This window comes from Talpa occidentalis, unplaced genomic scaffold (genome assembly GCF_014898055.3).
Source record: "Talpa occidentalis isolate TD23 unplaced genomic scaffold, MPIMG_talOcc4v2.1 talOcc4.8, whole genome shotgun sequence".
Classification (NCBI taxonomy): Eukaryota; Metazoa; Chordata; class Mammalia; order Eulipotyphla; family Talpidae; genus Talpa; species Talpa occidentalis.
In genome coordinates, this window is record NW_023605194.1 from 111,030,569 (window position 1) to 111,045,386 (window position 14,818).

The window sequence follows — 14,818 nt, forward strand, 5'->3', positions numbered from 1 at the left end:
TTACTGCATCATAAAAAAGGCAGAAAACTGAGTTTGCCTACGTGAGTGGAGGGATGTATTATAAAGAGCATCTTTCCTCCATATTTGTTTCTCTACTGATGATGAGCTAGAGGCAGATCCCTCTGCTTTCCCAGGTGAAGTGACACCTGGTGTCTTTGGCTGCTCTTTCCATTGTCTTAAAATTCATTTAGGTAGCTCCATGAATGAGATGTGCAGAGATGCCTGAGCTTTCCACATCTGATATGTATAAACCTGGATACGACCTTAGAGTAAAACTGATGGGGGAGGGGGGCAGTCTTTAAAAAATAGCTTACTACACTTCAGAATTGCTTCTAAAGCAAATGAAATCATGTATGCTTCTATGAGAATTATTTGGATAAATAACCCTAGAATGCAAGTTGTCTTTAAAATACCAATATGAAGACACAAATAGACCCAAATGGCAAATTCTTAAAAACCTAAGCAATTAGGCAATAGAATAAAAATGATGTTATTCTCATTTTCTCATGAATGCTACAGTTATTCTTGTTTAAATTTATTTTGACAAATAGTGAACATGCACTATTACACCAAGTTCAATGCTGGTCCAGAAGCCCTAAAACCAGATGGACTCAGCTGTTGGTAGAGACAGAGCTGCTGAAAATAAACACAGTGATAATGTCCAACAGGCTGGCATGGTCCCGAGATCATGCACAGAACAACACAGTAATGCAATTTAAGCTAAGTTCTCTCTTGGCCATTGAAACCCTAAGAAGTTAGAGTTGTGTGTGCTTAGCCATTGCTTTAAGAGGTATTTACTGCAGTAAATTGTCTATCTACTGAAGCACTGTCCATCATGCCAATACGACTTGTGTGGTATTTTCTCTTTTATTAGCTGATGTTGATGAGATGAGAATCCTCTACGTCTTGAAAGAGGGCAGCAATGCAACAAAGGACACCTTCTACTTCTCCGTGGAAGACGGCGGTAGGTCGATATTGCAGCCTTAATAGGGAGACCTGGTTAATTCAAATCAACATAAAATTGAAAAAAATTAAATCATGCATTGAGTGGTCACCATCAACGTTGTCATAATACAGACAAATGAACCCTCTTTCTGTCCACGTGCATCTGTGCATCCGTATGTGCTTGTGCATGTGTGTGTCTGTGTGTGTGTGTGTGTGTGTGTGTGTGTTCCTATGCTGATGATTCTTGCTAAATCACTGGTTAGGAAGGGGATGCAATGAGGAATTGCAGTCGTGAGGCGGGGAGTATTTTACCTGACCTGGATTTTGTGTGATATCCTATTGGCAAGAAAATTTTCTCTTCGGGAGGTTTTGAGAATCTAACAGGGACTTCTTTCTGAAGCGATGAGAACATTTTAAATTTTGTTCAGACTTTCAGTTCCAGTGCTTCCCTGATTTGGGAAGTGCAGCCTTGCTGGATGAGGTAGAAAGGATATTGGCAGGCAGAAAGGAAAACTGGCTTGAAAAAAAAAAAATGCCTGTTTGGCTGCACTATGTCTGGGCGCTGTATCTTCAGAGTAACATGATGGACAGCAACTAGTTAAGGCATTTTCTTTACACAGCTAGGGATATGCTGATTATGTGGCAAAGAAAAACCATCTTACAGCTTGACAGGATGATTGCAGAAATTATACCCACGTGCGGCTCGCCACCCAAGAACCCCCCCCTTAGTCCAAGTCGTTGCTCATTCCCAGCGAGCAGCATGAGTTTTCTGCTAAATCATGTATAATCAGTCAGGCCTGTATCTAGTAGGAAGCAGTCTTCCATGAGAAACCCTTCGGGGTACTGAGCTGGAGTCCCAACTCGCCCCTTTGACCTTAAAAGCAAGTCGCCTGTCCTCTGTGTGATTCATTGCCCCATCTCCAAGATGGTGCTCTTCGGTCATCTTTTCAGAGTGTTAAGCGAAACAATTTGCACACATCACCGGGCACAAAGCAGGTGTTCATTAACAGTAAGTTAACTCCTTTCTGATGAAACTACAGTGGAGACCACTGCTCTCTCCTTTCCATCTTCTCAAAGTTTAAAAACAGGCCTTCCTTCTCTTAAGTCCTCAAGAATCAAAGTTACTAAAAAAGATGAAGATAAATTTAAACCTGTAAAGCTGATTCTCCAAAGTAAAGCAGAGATCCTAGTAGCCCATGTCAGATGCAGAGATCCTAGTGGCCATTTTCCCTTCTGCTCCTGAGGAGGCTGGTCCGCTGTAAACATCTGTGTGGGCGCTGCTTTCTGGGCAACATCAGAAGCAGGAGTTAGTCTGCGATGATAAGTCATGCAAATGTTGTGCTGTTACTATTTTTAAGTTGCTTTTTATGGGCCAGGCAGTGTTTACATAAATTATGGCTTAAATTCTCACTGTAGAAAAAGAGGCAAATGTTATATGATTTTAAAATGAAGACTGAGTTTGGATAACATGCGTGAAGTCAATACAGGTAGCAAACAGGTGGTCTCGCAGATTCCAAAGCCCAGGCACTGCCTATGTGTTGGGAACCGTGGTCAGAAGCACAAACAGGGCGAAGACTGTACTTCCAAACTAATAGAGAAGCACCTTGTCAGTCCAGTGACAAGACTGATCAGACTCCACATGGGAGAACATATTTGTTTACAGTGGATCTTAAAGCCTATATTCATGTCCATAATCCAATTAAATATTTCTGCATTCATTCCATGGGTTTTGTCGTTGTTGTTGCCTGTCTGAGTATCTTGCACAGAGCTGAGGCCTACGTCTGCCCCTTGTGAGCCTTCTTGGAATAGTTTACAACTTTCGATGCTTTTGTATCTGATATTCTCAAGTCTTCTGAGTCTATCTCTTAGGGGTAGCCAGCTTACTCTTTTTCTTTTAAAATAGGCCTACTTATAAAATACTTCCCAAATAGGATGTTGAATGAAATTTACCACTTGATCTGTTAATCATTTTTTTCCTGATAACACAGAGCTCTTACAGACATTTAAGCCATGTGGGATGGATGCACTGCTAGGGAGACATTGGTCACCACTGGTTTGAAGTAGAATTTTGCCGTTGATTGTGGTGGAGCCACCATGAGAGTCAGTGAGTGAGGAGTTTGATGAGGAGTTTGCTTTTCCCCAGGACTGTGCACGAGGCGTGTGCTGCCTGATATTTTCACCCCTGACTCAGAGAGCCCATATCAGGCATCTATTGTTCTTATTTCCCAAACAATCTATTTTAAAAAAAGTAGTAAGAAGAGGGTAGGAGTTAAAAGCAAAGCGTTATAGAATGCAAAGGAGATAGCTAAAACTGAGCAGATAAAGAATTCAAATTCCTGAGACTCTAGGAGACAGTGTAGTGATGGGACAAAATGCTCAGGATCTCTCTAGAAGCATAACTGCAGCGAGACTACAAAACAATTTGCAAACTTCAAGACGATGTCATAATAAATGTAAATGTGCTATTAGGGAAGGGAGGTCACATTGTAGTGTCAGGTGAAGAAAGTTAAGTAGAAATCAGTATGTAAAGATGCAGAGGATGGTTACATTTCCTACATACCCACGATGTTAAAAATGGCTTATAATGACAATGATGATAAGTTGCTTTTTTCTCCACATTTTCTTGTGTAAATGCTCTCTAATGACCACTGTTATTATCAGTAAAAAGCAATTTCCATTTTAGACTAAAAGAGCCCTTAAATACATCAGGACCAACTTGGTTCAATAACATTGACTCAAATGGCGAACGTTGTTATTCTGGCTCATAAGTAATTCACAATTGTCCCGCCTACTAATGTAATGGGTGAAAAAATCCAAACAAGGAGGAATCAGGTCAGATCCTTCTCAGGAAGGAAGAAATTAGCAGCTATACCTGTTGTGATTCTTTCCCTCAGGAGTCCTCCCTACCTCAGTACCTTTTATTCCTTCATAAATGGTGACCAAAAGGAAGTGTGAGATCCGGGGGACACTCCAGCAAAGCAGGTCCAGAAGCATCAGTGTCAACAGCTGGAGGGAAGGGACTGGGTGCCGTCCCACTGGTGCTCCCAGGCACCCATGGGTGGGAGGAGTTGAGTGCTGCGCAGTGCAGGAAGCAGCCGCAGAGAGCTCCGGTCACTGAGCTGGGCCGAACCAGACCTTGTCTCCTGCCCTCTCCTTTGAAGAGAGTCCAGGTAGCTTCCCTTGCATCATGTCATCTGTGATTTAAATTTTGGGGCCTCCCTGGTGGTGCAAGGGGTTAAGTACAGCACTGTGAAGCTGTCTGCTGCAGCAAGAATTTGATCCCCAAGCATTGTCACTTGGGAAAATGGTAAAACTTTGGCATGTACAGAAATGCAGAAACGGTAGCCAGGGAGCTACCCAGATGGCGCAGCAGACCTCTCCTGTCTCCCTGCTGATCCCCTCAGCAGTGTATTTCAGTACATCTGCCTATTCTGCTCCCCACTCTGTCTCTGGTGAATCTTCTCACCCCCCTACCTGCACCTCTGGCCTGTACCCCAGTTCCTGTATGCATAAATAAATAAATCTTTAAAAATAAATAAGTAAATCCATTTTTTTCACCTTTTTTTTTTTTCCTGAAACCACTGATTCCTTACAGAAAGCGTACTTCTTTTTTTCCATTTGGGGACCTTACATGCTGTCCTGAGTCCTCCCCCCACTACCCCGATTCCATATTTTTGTGATGGGGGCCAAGGCCTGGAGTTCTCTTGTTGCTGCCAGCAATTCTTTACTACCAATTAGTTCTTTTATAAAAGGCCTCACCTTTTCACAAAATCCAGGACCAATTCACGTTTTGGAGAGGATTCAATGAATGGAAGTATAGTAAGAATATTGAAAACTACCTTAATGCATAGGTTAAAGCCGTGGTTTTGGCATTATGAGTTATAATTCCAAAGGAAAGCTTGCAGTCTAAAAATCACCCTGAAAATACCTGAATGTATAGGTATTTTAACATAAATAGTATAAAATTGTTTAAATGGCCCATAATTCCTCCACCAGGTAACTGCTAAAAACATTTTTTAAATAAATGCATGTCCATAGTGAAAAAGTGGTAATAATTAAACTGTACAGTGATAACTTTTTCCTTCCCCAAAAGATAAATTGATCCTTATGTTTCCTTACAAAAAGAAAATGACTCACATTACAAAATATATATGACATCTCCTCGACATTCATAGCATATATGAATATCCTTTTGCTTTACACACAGACTTTCTGGTTTATGCCTGGCTCTGAACCTTGCCTGCTCTTACTTAAAATATACATGTATGTGATATCCCATGTTATATATAATATTTTGAACTCCCCCAAGTAGTTCAGTCATTTTCTTTTGAACAACTATATGGCATTTCATTGTGTGGCCATATTTGAGCTCAATTACCTGGTTTATCTAGTAAAAGACATTTTTTCTCTTTCATTTTTGATTCTGTTATAAACTTGATCCTGGCCTATACTGGACTATGAATGCAGACTTCTGAGCAGTGGAAATGCTAATTTAAAAGGATATTGGAATGTCTAAAAATTCCCAGCATTTTTCCTAAATGTCATAATTATTTCAGACATAGAAGCCTTTTTCATGCAAGGAAGCCAAGACAGACAGACAGGTAGCTGAGGCAGAAAATGTGAAAACAAAATTTTAAAATATGAGCAAAGGGAAAAAAAAAAGAAGCAAAGACTGTTTTGCTGGTGGATGCTCCAAGAATCACCCTGCATCATGTGCTTAGTTGGTTCCTGCTTCCTCAGCTCTGCCAGGGCTGATTCTGGAGGGGTCTCTACCTGCTGTGTTTCCGAGGTCTGCCTTGCTGAATTTGTTGGCTTAGAGCCTGCAATTTAGAATGCGGTCTACAGGCACAGTGAGCTGCTCCAAAGTGGCGTCTCCCCTGAGAACAGGTTAAAGCAAGTTTTGCTAATTTCTAGCTCACTGGTCAGTGGGACGATGACTAGTGAGCTAAAAATCAGCAAGGGCACCCCTGTGCACTGGGTCACAGCTGGATGTAGCCCCATCTCATAAAATATCTCACTGAAATGTGGGGCTTGATGAGCGCACCTTACACAGAAGGGACGAACAAATGAGTTTTTTCAATTGAGGTCACATTGGTTTACAACACTGTACATGACGCAAAGGCCCAGGGTCCCACTCCCTAACTATGACATTTTATTACGAAATAATTACATTTAGGAAAAGCTGCTGGTCACCACTCTGCAGCCACCTCCCAGCCACCCACAACCCCACCCTCGCCCGCTGTGCTCCGCCCTCTATATTTCCCCCTCCCTGTTTTGTGGCCTGAGGGAAATTTCTAGGGTTGGAACAAATGACTTTTAAGTCTTCTAATTCCAGAGACTGCCCAGATGACAGGCTTGCCCAAGGTTGAAAAACTTAGCAGCTTCTACCATCTACTTATAACAAAGAGAGCTCTTCACAGCCCATTTCCTCAGAAAGAACTAAGTGGGAATTAGAGATAAAAGTTCCTCCCTTATTGAGGCAAAGTGAAATGATCTCCAGATGGTTTTCTCTGTTCTCTATGGCATGAGTGCCACAGTCTCTCTAGTGCTTTCCACCATATTTTAAAAAAATAAAAATATATGTACACAAATAAAAGAAATCAAAATAATACAGAAGAGTAGGAGATAAAAAGCAAAATTTTATTCCTGTTCCCATTCCAAGTTCAAAGGAAAGCAAAAATTGCTTTAGAATAAGCAAATATGTGTGTAAATGTGAGTGTGTGTTTGTGAACACCACACACACACATAGTTCTTGCTGGCAATTATATCTTCCATTAATTTTCAAAGTCCTGGAAGTCTGGGGAATAGCAGATAAATATTGATTTTATTTATTTGTTGTCTAGCTGATATTCTCTATGTAAGATTTAGTATTATAACTTTATTTAGAATTGTAACTTTGAATGTGTATACCAGAGAAAGAGGAGAGCAGGTAGTCTTGGCAAATTAAATCGATACGGTTGATATGGATAATAAATCATATAATCCTGGTCCTAATCTCTGTTAGAAATGAAATGTCTCCTGAACAGCACCTGACAGGTAATAAGCGTTCAAGTCATATTTGTTGAACAAAAAGTTTAAGTACAAATTCATGAAAAAAATTACCAAATCTCAAATTCATTTTGTGATTGGTGGAGGCTGTACGATTATTCATTATCATTAATCATAATGGTGGATACGTTGAAAAGAGACTCTGAAAATTAAAAATAAATGAGCATATTGTGGAGTTTATGAGCCACAACAAATAGCCTCAAGAGTGATTTTGATCACTTTATCTTTGAGGACTTGCATAAAAGCATTTTTTTGTTCATATTTTTCTCTCCATAAAATAAAATACAGGTTTTTTTTTTAAATCACACTTTCAATCTACTTTTTTAAAAACCATGCAATTCCATGTATAAAAATAGAAAGTCAGCTTGAGTGTGCAATAATCTAAGACAGCTCTGGGTCAAGGATATAGCCACACTTCAAAAAGATGATTAATGAAAGGAAAAAATGTTTTGGAAAGAAAGAGAAATATTATGAATGATGTTCTTTTAATACTCTCCCCTAGCAAATCAATACCTACTACACTGGAGCATGTTTGTAAGATCACATTATTGTGTATCCCTGCTCTCTTTTTCCAGTTGCTAAATATCCTGATTACCACATACATCAACTGAAGAAATATTTTATTGCTTGAAAAGAGAATGTATTGCTTCAAAGAGTCCAAGCTGCTCTTATCTTGCATTATGTAAGCAGGCTCTTTAAATGATCACCGTAAGGATAAATTTCAAATAAAATTTGACAACAAAGCCCTAAATTCAATGTTCATGCATAGTTGTCTAAGAAATAATTATAGATAAACCAATGTACATGTGTCTACACACCTATGCATGTGTGTGTTAGTATGTGAGGCATGTTTATATACATAAAGCTCTCAGTAGAGAGAAAAATATCTGGAATTTCATGGAATGGTGACTTAGCATGTGTCTATCTCCTTGATAATGAGGTAAAACAGTTTCAAGATCAGATTCCACATCTCTGAAACACCTACCTCATCCCAGGTCCTGCTCACCACTGACATTCTTTGCCTCTCGTTTCATCTTCACAATACCTTCATGATACACTAATGTCCCACATTCTATAGATTAAGAAGCAAAATCTGGACGATGGTGAGAGATTCAGTCACTATATAGGAAATCCACAGAGTCAAATGAATATTGAAATTATGCTTAAATGTACTGGTCTAGACCTAATTCAAAACGTTATGTTTCTCTGGATGGCAGGAGACATTTGATTTAAGGCAGAGGTCACAGGCAAACATCTGCAAGCTGGTGCAAATATGCAGTGCGCGCACAGATAGGGCCTGTTGTGACAGAACAGTGTCATCGCCTCTTCCACAAACCAGACATCACTGGTTTCTAAAAGCTGGGTGGGTAACTCATCTGTAGTCTTGATTGACTGGAGTCACTGAAGACAATATTTTTAATAGAAAAATTATCTGCAGATTGCATTCTGACGGAACGTCAAATAAGTTGGGCCGCTGGGCATTCTGCTTATCATTTTCTTTAGGACACTGATGCAGTGGGTTGTCTCCACATATGATAATGTTTCAGGCTTTTAAAAAGTAATTTACAAAAAGTGGGGATGAATATGCATATATCCATCTGCACACTTCCAGCCTAAATTTATGAGAAACTGGCAGGGAAATAAAATACATGTAAGAAGCATAAAATGGCTGCCCACCCATGGCCTCCTTACCAGGAGACCATAGAGGCAGATATGCAAAGCACCTGCTGCTTAATCTGCTCAGTTTTCCAGAAGTGCAGGCTGGAGTGTGAAAAGCCAGCACCTAAGTGATTTCAGCCCCTTGATAAAATCCCAACATTAAGAATAAGGAATAATTGACTGAGTGATCACGGATGACAGTGTTTTCTCAATTAGGTTTGTTATGAGTAATGGGCATGTTCTGCTTTTGCTTTTGCTTTTTGACAAGTGTCTGAGAAAGCAGATTCCAGGAACGTATCCTTGTGCACGTGGCGAATACAGGGGGTGCTGTGGGGCTCCAGACCCTTGTGGGCGATTGCATTGATATTCTGGTTCTTGGCTTTTACTTTTTTCTCCTTTCTACCCTTCCGTCTACCCTCTGCTTTCATTTCTTTCTTCATTTTTTAAAAATTTCTTGACCCGGGTTATGGAATTATCTCTGGACACTCATCCTATTCATCTGGTCCCCCAATTCTTGGTTCACTTTCCCATCTGCAAATATACCCCACAGTTACTTTGGTTTCTTCATCCTACTCTTGCCTTATTTTCCATCCCACAAAATAGTCTTTCGAAGATCAAATGTGTCTTTGTCTTATTTATTAAGAAGAGTTTCTATTAAAGTACCGTTCGATTATTAGAAGTCACCAGGTCTTGTAATAAACAACTTCTCTCCAGCTAACTTTAGATAATAAAAGTGCTGAGGAAGGGTTGCAATTGGTTACTTTTAGAAGGATCCATTCATTCTCTGACACAGAATAATCTCATATATTTACCAAACAAAACAAAACACCAAAACCATTAGAAAACGCTGCTAGAAAATAGACTCCTGCTGCAGAGAGGGACACTGAACTCTTGGAGAGAGGCTGCAGGAAGCCTTCATTCCCACATCGGGCTAGAGCAACCCTGGCTGGTCGTCTATGCTCGCCAGTCCAGGGCAGGCACCTCACGATGCCCGCCAATGAGTCACTCAATCAAAACAGTGAGTGGGCTGGAGGTGGCCTGTACTGCTGCTTTCTGTAACAAAAGTGGCCCGTGTGCCCACTGGCAAGTGACTGGAGGAATGAAATGGGCTCCTTGGGCAATGATTTTCTAGTCTTTTTAAGAGATTGGATGTAATGGCTGCACTTAACCAGTGATTATCTGGGGGGAGACTTGGAGTATATTTTTTTTTAAGAAAGATAATTTGATTTACCATGCAATGTTAAATTAATAAGTGTTGTTCAGCATTAGAGTCTCAGTAGCCAAAATTATATATGTATATGAATTAGGGAACCAAAGCAAATTGATTTTCCCCCATGTAGTTTATTTTCAATAGCATAAATCTATAGGTCATACCCAAGAGATCTAGAGATAGAATTCAGAGGGTCAGTGAACTTGAAATGGAAAACAAAGATATTTTTATTCTTACGAACCTCCATCTAAAGTACAGCTTTTCTCCCAATTATAAATGTAGGTAACAAAAGTCAATGCTATTAGCAGAGTATGTGACTTTGCAACCACTAGAAACAACAGATATTTAAATATCAAATGTCAGGCTTTGTAGAGATGTCCGTGTTCCTTATACATTCATTATTGCTTTGAAATGTTGGTAGTAATTACTATCAGAAATTCAATATTTAGTAAATTTACTGATATAATTCACCTACCATAATAATTCACATTCACCCATATAAATTATGCAATTCAAGGATTGTTGTTACATCATATTAAATTTTTTAAATTGTGCTAACATATATACGATAAAATTTGCATGTTAACTGCTTTTAAGTGTGTAATTCCATGGCATTAATTACATGCAATATCTTATATGACCATTACCATTATCTTTTTTCAAAACTTTTCATCTACCCACCCCCCAAAACCTGTCACCATTAAACAGTATCTTATTGCTAGTAGTATAACTGGGTCACGTATAGAGTTCCACTTAAATTCTATGTTTCATAATGAGAAAATGTGTTATTGTACAATTTAAGTGTTTGATTTCAGAACATGACTGGCATCAAGTGAGAAAAGAACACATCGCTAGGGCTTGGACTCAAATTTCAGAATTGCCAAAGCACTCTTCTGACTGGCTTGTTACATATTCATTGAGTGCCTGCAACACGCCAGGCACATGGGATATGACAGGAAAATAAGAGATATACTCTTGCTCTCAAGGAGTCTGCTGGGGGATTTATCAAAACCTGGGCAAATGTTCTATTAGGAATCAACATAGGTTGCTATGACAACAAGTGGCAGAAGCAGCTTATCTGGTCTTTGAGGACTTACACGGAAGGTTTCGGGAGAAAGTAACAACTAAGCTGGGACCTGAATGAGTGGGAGTTAGCCAGGTGAAGGACAAAGAGAAAGAACTGCAGAGAGGCATAAAGGAAGAAAGAGCAGAGAACAAATAGCAGGTAGAGACAGAATCAGAAAGGGGAGCTTGCAGGAAAGAGGTGTTGGTATAGATGTAAGTGGTGGCACTAAGGGTGGAGAGAAGTCTAGGGGATTTTTTTTTTAAATTTGCAGCTGCTAGAATTGATAGACCTTGAACTTGAGGAAGGAACGGAGGAATCAAGAATGATGTCCAGGTTTCTCGCATGACTATCTGGTGGCACCATGGCAAGGGACAGTGAGTTCTGCTGGGAAATGTTGAGTGTGACGTTCTCGTTTCAGATCCAGCACTTGCTAGCCCTAGTGCTTTGGACAACTCTTTTTTGAATCTCTAAGACAGAGGTGCTACTTGCCACCTGGTTCCAAGGGGCTGATGCAACTCTAATGAAATTCTATATGTGGCAGCCCTTTATAAACTGTTAAACACCACACAACAGAAAAGGGGTGTGATTGAGACGGGCGCTGGAGTCACTGATTCAAATTTGCTCTGTGTCTTCACTGCTGTGGTGAATTATCATCAGGAGACAGGCCTGGGAATGGGGAGACCTAAGCATCAGCCTAGCGCTGCTGCCTGCCAGTCTCTGTGATCTGGGACTGGTCCCCCTGAAAAATGAAGTCAAGCAGTTTATCTCCAAAGTCCCTTCCTGCCCTCAGATTCTAATAATGTTGACTTGAATCCCACTGAATATTCAGTGTGACCTCCAGAGGTGTAAACGGATTATCCTCATGGAAAGCACTTCAGGAAGAATTTCCTAGTCTCCATTACCCTACTTTATGGAGAACAGAAAGCCTGACTTTCTGAGAAAGCTCTGTGATACAAACAAGTGCAGAGTGGTTAATATTTTATTTGATAAACATGAATAAGTTGCAGAAACAGTATAATTGAGTATGACTAAGGGAAGGTAAAGTGTGATTCATATTCTGCAGTAAACAGCCATGAAAGGTGGAAAATAATTCAGCATCTCTTGTTGAATTTCACTTGATGGTTATGATTTTAATACAAACAACAGAATATGTGCCAAGTCCTAAACAGTTCCCTTCTAGATCCTTTATGTTCTGCATTGTTGACAATTCTCAGCCACTCTGTGGGCTCCAATTTCCCCTGAGTTTGGAGGTGTTTTATATTTGTTGTTGTTGATGGGCTGTTTTTTGTTGTTTTGTTTTTGGTTTGTCTTTTGCAAAATCTTTTTTTAATATAAAATACATCCTACATGATATTTTAAGGTATGACTCACATGTGACACAATTCATCAAAGTATACAATTCGGTGGGGTTTTTTATCATAGTATATTCATAGGCCTATGTAACCATAAGCTGGTTTTAGGGCATTTTCACCTCACAAAGAAACCCTGTCCTCACTGGCGTTCAGTCTTTTCTCCTCACCCACCTCCTCTCCTGACCCTTGACCACACTCACCTGCTGTCTCCAAGGATTTGTCCCTCTGGACCTTCCATCTAAATGGGATAATGTGATATGTGGTCTTGGTCTGGCTCCTGCCACCGAGGGTCCTGTTTTTAAGGTTCATATTATAACCCATTTTGCTATTTCCTTCCTTTGATGACCAAGTAGCATGCTACTGAGTGAATATTAATTCTCATACATCCATTTATCGGTTGATGGACATTTGGGTTAGTTCCACCCAACAGTTTATCTATTAGGAATAAGGTTACTCACACATTCATGAAGTCTTTGTATGTCGGGGGGTTGGGGGGGGTTCTTTTCTCTTGGCTCTATTCCTAACAGTGAGAGACTTCCCCTCTATTTGCAGAACCCCCTAAGATTGGTTTCAAGCCAACCCCATAACCAGGACTTCATACCTGCTCTCCCCAAATCCTTGGGGACCCCTTCATTTCAATAGGAAAAGTAACAATGAGAGTCAACTGATAGGAAAGCTACTGAATTTCTTTGAAAATACATTTAAGTCCAGGCATTTTGCGAGTATGCACCAAGCAGGTATTTTCAAGTTTGCCATGAGGATAGGGTGGGAACTTGACAGTGCCATGCATTAGAAAGGGCCAATACCCTCAGATTGTGATCTGTTTTCATAAGACTTCAAAATTTCACTACGACTTGTTGCAAATAATATTAGCCATTAATACAGGGACTGTGACCATGGGGAGGGCACTTGGGGAGACTCAGCAAATACTCCTTGAGCAGAGTTCTGCTTCTATATGATACAAGTGCTTATATTATGAAGCAGAATATAAAATTCACAGGGAATTTTTTAAGCTCTAAGACTTCAAAGCTCATAGCCTATAGCCAGTCCCCAGGTCCCTGCCCTTCCTGAGGACACATCCACATATTCCCTTAGGGGGTTGGTGTAAGGGTTGAGAAACACTAAAGGAATTAATTTCTTTTCATGTGATTTTGACATGGCTTCAAAATAATTTAAATATTTCCTGGAACGTGTTGATAAGAGGTGTTCCATTCAAAGAAAAAACACATCTTGGGTTTATGCAAGTTGAAGAATGGGCTTGACACCTGCGCACACTTCTTCAATTTAAAACTTCTCCAATGCCAGGGTTCTCTTATCTCTTGCTCTAAATGAAAGATCTGGAACTACCTGCCACGACCTTCAATCCGAGACCTCTGTCAGTGTCCCTCAGCCCGTAGAACATTCTGGCAAAGTTACACCCTTGCCTTTCATCTCAAATGATAAGCTGACCAAGCCATTGCATTAGAAATCACCCCACGTGTCAGCAGAAAAGCACCGAGAAGAGATTCGTGAAATGGAACTCTCTAGGTGTTAAACCCTCCGATTTCATCAACCACTGACTGCAGTTTTCTTCCCCAGGATGCTGCTCTCCCTCACTTTGTTATTCGTGACAGCGTAGGCGCCTTGGCGCCCTCTCCTTAACAGCTCTCACCCGTGCTGTCTTCTGCTAAAATGGCGTCATGCCGGCAGACACATTTTCTATGATTAATTAAGCATGAAAAGTAATATTTTTCCACATTATTTCCACCTTTCATGCTTTAAATTGATTTTACTTCCCAGCTTTTATTTTTCTCTCATAAATTCATTTGCTGGAAGGAAACTGCTGGTGCACAGCATACCTGGGTATTTGGAAGGATCCCCCACAGGCTCCTTCCACAGACTGTGGGCCCCAACCTGCTCCCCCAGACTCCCTCACCTGCCAGGGCTCCTGCTGCAGAAATGAAGGCCCCAGGCCCGTCTGCTCCCGGCAGCCCTTTGCGGCTCCTCCATGTTTGCCCGAGTCCCTCACTGGCCTTCTCTCTTTCACATTGTCCTACTTCCTGCTGGGGCCCAGCAAACTCTGCACCTTTCGCAGAAGAGATACCTGGCACCGGAGAAAAATCATAGCTCAAGAGTTGCAGCATGGAAAGTTTAGGCAAGTTGAGTCTTCTGTTCTTTGGGCAGGAATTCCAAATGCCAAGTGTAAGGACAGGAAGGACACAGAGCAGGTTTTCTGATCCAGCAGACCGAGTAAAGGAGGAGAGAGGCCTGGAGCCCTCAGTGGCTTTTGCAGGCTTTTATTGGGATTTACCAGGTACACAGCAAGCAGGGGTGATGGGGGGCTGCGAGGCTGGCAGGCCTCCCAGCCCCCAGCAATTCTTCACTCTGTCTGGGCTCTCCGGTGTTCTCTGGTGGTCTCTGCTGCTCTGCTCTCTCGTGGTTCTGCTTCTGCTTCTCTGCTCTCTGCTCTCTGCTTGTTCTCGTGGTCCTTCCATTCATTCTGCTTCTTCTGCTGGCGTCCCCGTGACGCTGCCCTTATAAACCCAGTCTCAGCCCAGG

The 14,818-nt window shown here is 41.0% G+C and overlaps 1 protein-coding gene across 1 annotated transcript in view; it reads left to right on the forward strand.

Annotated features, from left to right (window-relative positions):
* FREM3 (FRAS1 related extracellular matrix 3) overlaps positions 1-14,818 on the forward strand; it is a gene marked incomplete at its 5' end in the record, with an annotated part of 52,349 nt that overhangs the window by 5,481 nt on the left and 32,050 nt on the right. The window contains one exon of the mRNA XM_037497769.2: positions 875-964. Coding sequence (XP_037353666.2) covers positions 875-964 — 90 coding nt within the window. The remainder of the gene's footprint in view (positions 1-874; positions 965-14,818) is intronic.